The following is a 7,061-nucleotide window of genomic DNA, read 5'->3' as shown; positions in this document are numbered from 1 at the left end:
GAAAGAAAGAAAGAAAGAAAGAAAGAAAGAAAGAAAGAAAGAAAGAAAGAAAGAAAGAAAAAGAAGGAAGGAAGGAAGGGAGGAAGGGAGGAAGGAAGGAAGAGAAAAGGAAAGAAATGCCTTTGCAGGGTCGCCTAGGTTGCTCAGTTGGTTGGGTGTCAGACTCTTGATCTCAGCTCAGGTCTTGATCTCTGGGTCATGAGTTCAAGCCCCATGTTGGGCTCCATGCTGGGCAGGAAGCTTTCTTATAAATACATAAAAATAGAAATGCTTTTGCAATTCCTTTAAGAAAATTCTGAGTGGTTTTATTTTGACAGCAGTCTTGGAAGCCCATGTGAGATGTTTTTGTGAAGTTTAATTCAGTGTGTACTTTTTGTAGTTTTTCTATTTTATTCCCTCCCCCAACTATCACACACACACACACACACACACACACACACACATTTCCAAAACATTTTAGAAAAATGACCATGAGTTGCAATAAAAGCAATAGTGTTTTTTCTAGGTTTACCTCAAGGAGATGCAACTCTAGGAAGCCAAAGAAATGTGCCTGTGTGCAACCAAGTGATTTGAGTGAGGAGCCCATGTTCTCCCTCTTTCTGGGCAAATTTTTATTCCTTCTGGGTTCTTTGGGCATTTCTCAGGCAGCTTGTTTTATCTATGCACTTTTAACGCATCCTAATGAATGCTCTGTGTTTCAGTAGAGTTAGGTGAATAATTTGAGAGCCAGGACCAACTGACAAGTGGCACCACCGGCCTGCTCTTGAGTGCAGACCAAGATTCTGTTTAACCAACTCACGTGTGGACCCGATAATCCTATGTTTATGATCATTCCCTTGGGGCAGAAGGTATTTTTCCCATGCATATTCAGAGTGTATCACTGAATGCGTGCAGTTGTGACGTCAAACAGTAACTAGCTAGTTTTAGCACTTTTGATCCTGATTTCCTCATCGTTGAGACTGAGAATTCTTGCCACCAACTACTTTCTTTTAAAACATACTGGCGATTAGTGATCCTTCTAAAGAGCTTTGATCCCCCACTCAGGTGCTCTGTAAATTGTCACTTGGCACATCACATCATTAATCCTACTGATTTAATGAGAAATTAAAAGCAGATTAGTTTAATTTCAAATGAAATATCTTTAGTATTGTGCTGGTGACCCCTTTGATAGGCTGTCCATTCTGTTGATTCTTGTCAAGGTGATAGTCCTTTGGGAGTCCAGAAGCTGCAGCCACATTGGCAGTTTTCCTTTGGGCCTTATCCATGGGAACAAAGTGTGAAGTTAGTCATATTACTGGTAATACAACGATTGCCTTTGTCCAAAACACAGAGGAAGTACCAGGCTGATTCATTCAAGCTTTCTTTCCTTAATAAAAAAAATAAAATTTTCTCTTGTCCTCATCCCAAGTCTAACTTGAAATTTGTGTGAATTAGCAATATTACGAAGGAATTACTTAGTATTAAATACTAGTGATTTGGCAGGTATTTGGTCCCTGCAGGGTTTGTGCTACCTTTTTTTTTTAATGTTTATTTATTTGGGGGAGGGGGGAGGGGCAGAGAGAGAGAGGAGGAGAGATTCTTAACCAGGCTCCACACTCAGCACAAAGCCTGAAATAAAGCTTGATCCTATGAACCATGAGACCATGACCTGAGCCAAAATCAAGAGTCCAGTGCTTAACCGACTGAGCCACCCAGGCAACCCCCATGCTGCTTTTTAATGTTTATTTAGATTACTCTTCCAAAATATGCTTAGAATTTCTTCTTATATTTTCACTACTGTTCAACAACAGGTGAAAATGTTCATATCTTAATAATTTTCCTTCCAAAGGGAATCCACTGAGCCAGAAAAGAAATTGGATCATTTATAGTTATCCATGGTTGTATAATAATTAGCCAGTGCTTGGGATACATATTCAGATTCCTATTACTTGAGGCTGTCTGCAATATGTGCTTTCTTTATTATAAATGGGTTTTTTTTTTAATACTATTTTCCCACCTCTTTCTGTTTAATAGTTAAAATAGTTTCCTTGGTGGGGCACCTGTGTAGCTCAGTCAGTTAAGTGTCCAGCTTTGGCCCAGGTCATGATCTCACAGTTCTTGAGTTCAAGCCCTGCATTGGACTCTCTGCTGTCGGGATGGAGCCCACTTCAGATCCTCTGTCCCCTTCTCTCTCTGTCCTTCCCCTGCTCATGCTCTCTCTATCAAAAATAAATAAAAAACATTAAAAAAAAATTGTAGTTTCCTAGGTGAGAGGGCTAGAGCTTATGAAAAAGTTAATTTTTAATTTTAAATGATTTGAGACTCCAGATTGAATTGCACATTTTAACACTAATAGTGCAGAATATTCCTACGGATGTCAAAAGCAGTTTCCTGTAGGTATGCCTAAAAATGTGGTCTCAGCCACAGAAAACCTACAGAACATTTTTGTCAAGTATTTGAAGGTGGGGAAAAAGCATAAACGTAGCAAAATAATATCTGCTAAAATTACCTTGTTAAGCTTTATGACAATACCTGCAAATTTAAAAAACATTTCAATACTTTTTTTTTTTTTTTTTTTTTGGTCCCTTCAAATTGTATTTTCGTAACTTAACTCTTTGGTGTGAGAGCAGTCATGTTCCACATCTACTCTGCCACCCTAATGACAGCTAATTACAACACAGAGAGTGTTTGTGTTGTATGCTTTATTTTTCTCCGTCAGAAGTGTCTTCTGGTAGGGTATGAGGAACGTGATGTGAACTTTTATGAATGCTAATATCCATTCTCAGTATCGTAATGTTCTGACTAATGGATGACATACTCTGTCTACATACAGGGAACCTTTTGAATCTCAGCACTAGTGACATCACAGTAGGATTTGAAGGATAAGAAAACCAGCAATAAAGCCAGTGACCCACTTTTACCCGCGTGAGGCTCTTATCTAATGGACTTGAGTTTAATCAAGAGAGATGAAGACTTCTCAGCAGAGCCTCACTCCCATAGGTCAAGGATGGCCAAGTGTGTTGCCTCTGTCAGCTGTCGTTTTTGTTTTCTATGCCAGATTCATCTTACATGAGGACTGATTTCACATCATACTGCCCAGAAGTTTTTCTACTGTATCGAAGCAATGCCATGGCTAGAAAGGAAGCGTATTTTTACTATTTTGCCGATAGGCCCACACAGAAACAAAGCACATGTGTAAGATGTGTGTTAGCTATACTCCTGTGAGGCTTTAAAGTGAGTGTTCTCCAGGTAAATCCTTCATTCAGTAATTGGGAACCAGAACTAGAAACAGTTTTCTCAAACCCAAAGGAAACTATGCAGGAATCTGGTGGATATTTTGCATCGTCGTCCACTTGAACCTTTTTTTTTTTTTCTGCAGTGTGTGTAGTATAGGTAGCGAAATCAGCCTCATTGGTTGTCTCCGTGTTTCCTTCTCTCCTCAGATGCAGACAGACATGCCGAACTATCTGGAAGCCCACTGAAAAGCAAAAGCACTAGGAAACCTTTGGCATGTATCATTGGGTACTTAGGTGGGTATTTTCTAACAGAGGGAAAATTTCAAACAACAATTTCGGTACCTTCTAAGTATTTGGCTACTCTAAATTGACGCACTTAAACTAAATCCAAGCCTTTCAAGTAGCTGAAATTGGATACTTTCCTATATATAGTCAATTTATTTTGTCTTAGAAACTTTTCTTTGTATTACCAAAACATATACACACAGCATATGCACACAGTTATGGATATGTTTACTGTTTCCCCCAAAAAACCATTAAATAAAAATGTAATGTATATTTATGGATATAAATACAGATAAAGCAAAAAGAGGAAAATAAGAATCACTAAATTTTTAGAGGATGAATATTCTTAATGTTTTGATTTAAATCCTTCCACTTGGCTTATTTTTTTTAATGAGATAAAAGTGGTTTTAACCCACCTTTAAAAAATATTTATGGTTTTAATGTACCAATTAAAGTTACTTTGAAAGGGAAACATTTGTATTGCTTTCTGGTTTTTATCATCTTATTTAACTTGGAAGTTGCCAAAGATGATGGTTCCATATACATGTTGAAATAGCACAATTAAGAATAGTATTTGTAAAAATCAGTAGGCAGTCACCCTCTTTTTGTTTTTTGCGAGTGTTAAGGTAATTTACAAAATAATGGTTCCTAAAATGGTTCCTGGTATACGTAGGAGCTATAATGGCATGTTTTTGTGCTTCTAATATTCTTGCTTTTTTTACTTTCTCAGTAAAAGTGAAAGAGGTACTCAGAGTTGCATTGAACCTTATTGCTCTGTCAGAAAGATACACGGTTATGAAGTGTTCAGACTCTAGACACGCCTTTAAAATTCAAAGTGTAGCCTTGAACTTTGTATATTATCTCGTCCTCATCAGCACATCCAAAAGTCAGAAGCTCACAGCTCCCTCTTTGATTTTACTTGGTCGCCTTATTTCTTGTTTTATTTCTCAGAGCCTAAAGAGTTGCTTTGATAGCCCCCGAAAATATCACCTGGTTATCATAGGCAGGACCTAGTCATGGTGATCAAGTCCTTGAAGGTTGCTGTCTGTATTCCCTTGCAGGACGTAAGCCTAGAAGCCCCTTCTCCCACCATGCAAGGAAAAGTCTCTGATCATAAGAAATAGAATTATTTCTAATATTTGCATATTTCTAATATGCAGCTAACATTGCATATTAGTTTTTCCACGGGTAATTGTGTGTTCCTCCTATGGGCAAACTGGTCTTTGTGCCTACTACATAAGCCCAAAGCTGTCCTCTTCTTACCAGCTGAAACACATCCCTACCTAACGTATTTCTGAGTTTTTACTACGTACAAGACACTATGCTAATTGATTTGGGGGAACACCAAGATGAGTAAGACTCTGCCCTCCAAAATCTTAGTTTAGTAGGGAAAGCACACAGGTAAGGACAATTAAGCAAATGATTAGCTCCTATAAAGGAATTACAGGCAACACTCATTGGACAGTTAGAAGAAGGAGGAGTGACTTCTGATGATGAGAGTTCCGGCAGCCTACGTGGAGAAAGCAGTATTTGATCTCAGCCTCGAATGATAAAGTAGTATTTAAATAGGTAGAACAATAGGAAAAAAATATTTTTTTTTCCTTTCTGAGGCCAAGGGAACTTCATAAATAAAGGGTTCAGTGAGTCCAAAGGCAAGTTGTCTGGTCTGGAAGGAGTGTAGTGTGGAGGTTGTAATGAAAAGGTTGGCAAGCCTTCAATGCTACGGTGAAAAAAAATCAGCACTCCATTTTGGTTAGCCCTTGATCTGTTCCTGAATTTGGGCGAGTGTAGAGTTTTGACCAGACCAAGATAAAGTACTTGTAACAATCCTAACCGTTTTTCCTGAGTTTCAGGAAATGAGGCTGATATCCTGGCCCTCCCCTGGGAAGACAGGGTGGCTTGTGCACACCTGGTGACTCAGGATCAGTAAGCAGGTTTAGCTTTGGACAAGAGGTGGTCCATATCAGTAACAGACTGAGATCCTCAAATCCAGTTCCTATAGGCTGCAATTTCTGTCCGCCTGCTTTATCCGAAATACGCAAGTAATTCTGGGCTATGTGGCCGACAACAACATACTTGATGTAAACACAGTATGCCACATGCACGTTATCGTTGTGTGATATATCCTCCATCAAAGCTTTTCTTCCACTACGTCTTGACTGTAGAATTTGGAGTTTGGTGTCAGGTTTCAGCTGTATCCACATGTTCTGGACTGGACGTGATTAACCCTGGTCCTAAACCCTAGTTGCAGAGCCAGATGAGGAATCTTGTTTTTCAGAAATCTCTCACACCCCAGACATGCTGCATGCTATGTTTTTGTTTTGATGGAGCAGAGTTAGTTTTCTCTGTCAGGCTACTTCTCCAGATAATGTTTACATTTCTAAAACCTTGAAGAGTTGGCTGCCTTATTCCCTTAGTAAATCTGTGTTTCAGTGACCTTCTGAAGTGGCAGTGGCTTTTTGTTGGTGGTTTTTGTTGTTGTCGTTGTTGCTTGTACTCCCAACATGAAGCTCAGAGCTCCAGCTAGCAGAGGAAGAGGCAGCTCACTTTTGATAAGGAAAGCCATGGTAACAGCACTTGAAGCTGAATCATTATGGAGGTCCTTGGGAAAACAGACTGGCTCATAAGGAACTGACTCTCAGCTCATTAAGAAGTAAGATGTGTGCCTATTAGGCAATGTAAGTGCACACAGAGATTTTTAATATACCATGCTCTGAGTTGAGAAACCTTTTCTCCCCCTGCCAGAGATCCATCCTTCGAAGAAACCTAATGTCATTCGATCTACACCAAGCCTGCAAACCCCCACTACCAAGCGGATGCTAACCACCCCAAATCACACATCTCTGAGCATTTTGGGGAAAAGGAACTACAGTCATCACAATGGCCTGGATGGTATGTAAGCCCAGGAATCCTGGGGAGCGCTGGTCTGATAGGCCAGGGCCTCTCTGCCCTTGTCGGCTCTCAGCATGTCCCGTGACAAATGCAAGACGTGTAGCAAACAGGTTCTTCTACCCTCTAATTGAACTGAATGTGTGGTAAGGGGAGAAGAGGGAAGGCTGCCGCGTGCCACAGTGAGGACATTTTGCCAAGTGATATTCACCTCAGAAGGGGCCCTTTCCTCACATTCCCTGTGAGGAGACTCGTTTGGAGAGGAAGTCTGTATTTATCAGGTTGCCTCTGCTAGGCGATAATGTTCTTGCTGGGATGCATACTCACTGCTCATTTATGTTTTCCTTGAGCAGAAGGGACGATTTCACCTTATGTCTGAGGCAGCCGTGCTCTCTGGGGGGAGGGTTCTTCAGCATTCTGCGGATCATTTTGCATTTGGCATTTGTCCCCTACTTCTTTCACCTTATAAAATTTTTTTTAATTGCTCAAGAGTGCTACAAGTCATGAAGGAGATTGCCTGGGTGATGTCTCAAATACAGAAATAATAATTTGTTCGAAATGGAAAAGCTGAGAAATATCACCTCTTATCCAAAGTACTTCTCTTGGGGCTTGGCCCTATAATGACTCTTCAGGTGGAATTGAATTATCCTCCCCATTTGGACCATCAGCACA

At 40.1% G+C, this 7,061-nt stretch overlaps 1 protein-coding gene across 1 annotated transcript in view; it reads left to right on the top strand.

Annotated features, from left to right (window-relative positions):
- Positions 1 to 7,061, top strand: part of MTA3 (metastasis associated 1 family member 3) — a 180,884-nt gene that overhangs the window by 154,090 nt on the left and 19,733 nt on the right. The window contains exons 15-16 of the mRNA XM_049652233.1: positions 3,423 to 3,509; positions 6,246 to 6,392. Coding sequence (XP_049508190.1) covers positions 3,423 to 3,509; positions 6,246 to 6,392 — 234 coding nt within the window. The remainder of the gene's footprint in view (positions 1 to 3,422; positions 3,510 to 6,245; positions 6,393 to 7,061) is intronic.

This window comes from Panthera uncia, assembly GCF_023721935.1.
Source record: "Panthera uncia isolate 11264 chromosome A3 unlocalized genomic scaffold, Puncia_PCG_1.0 HiC_scaffold_12, whole genome shotgun sequence".
Lineage (NCBI taxonomy): Eukaryota > Metazoa > Chordata > Mammalia > Carnivora > Felidae > Panthera > Panthera uncia.
Note: the sequence above shows the minus strand (reverse complement) of the source record. Positions and strands in the feature narration are given on the sequence as shown.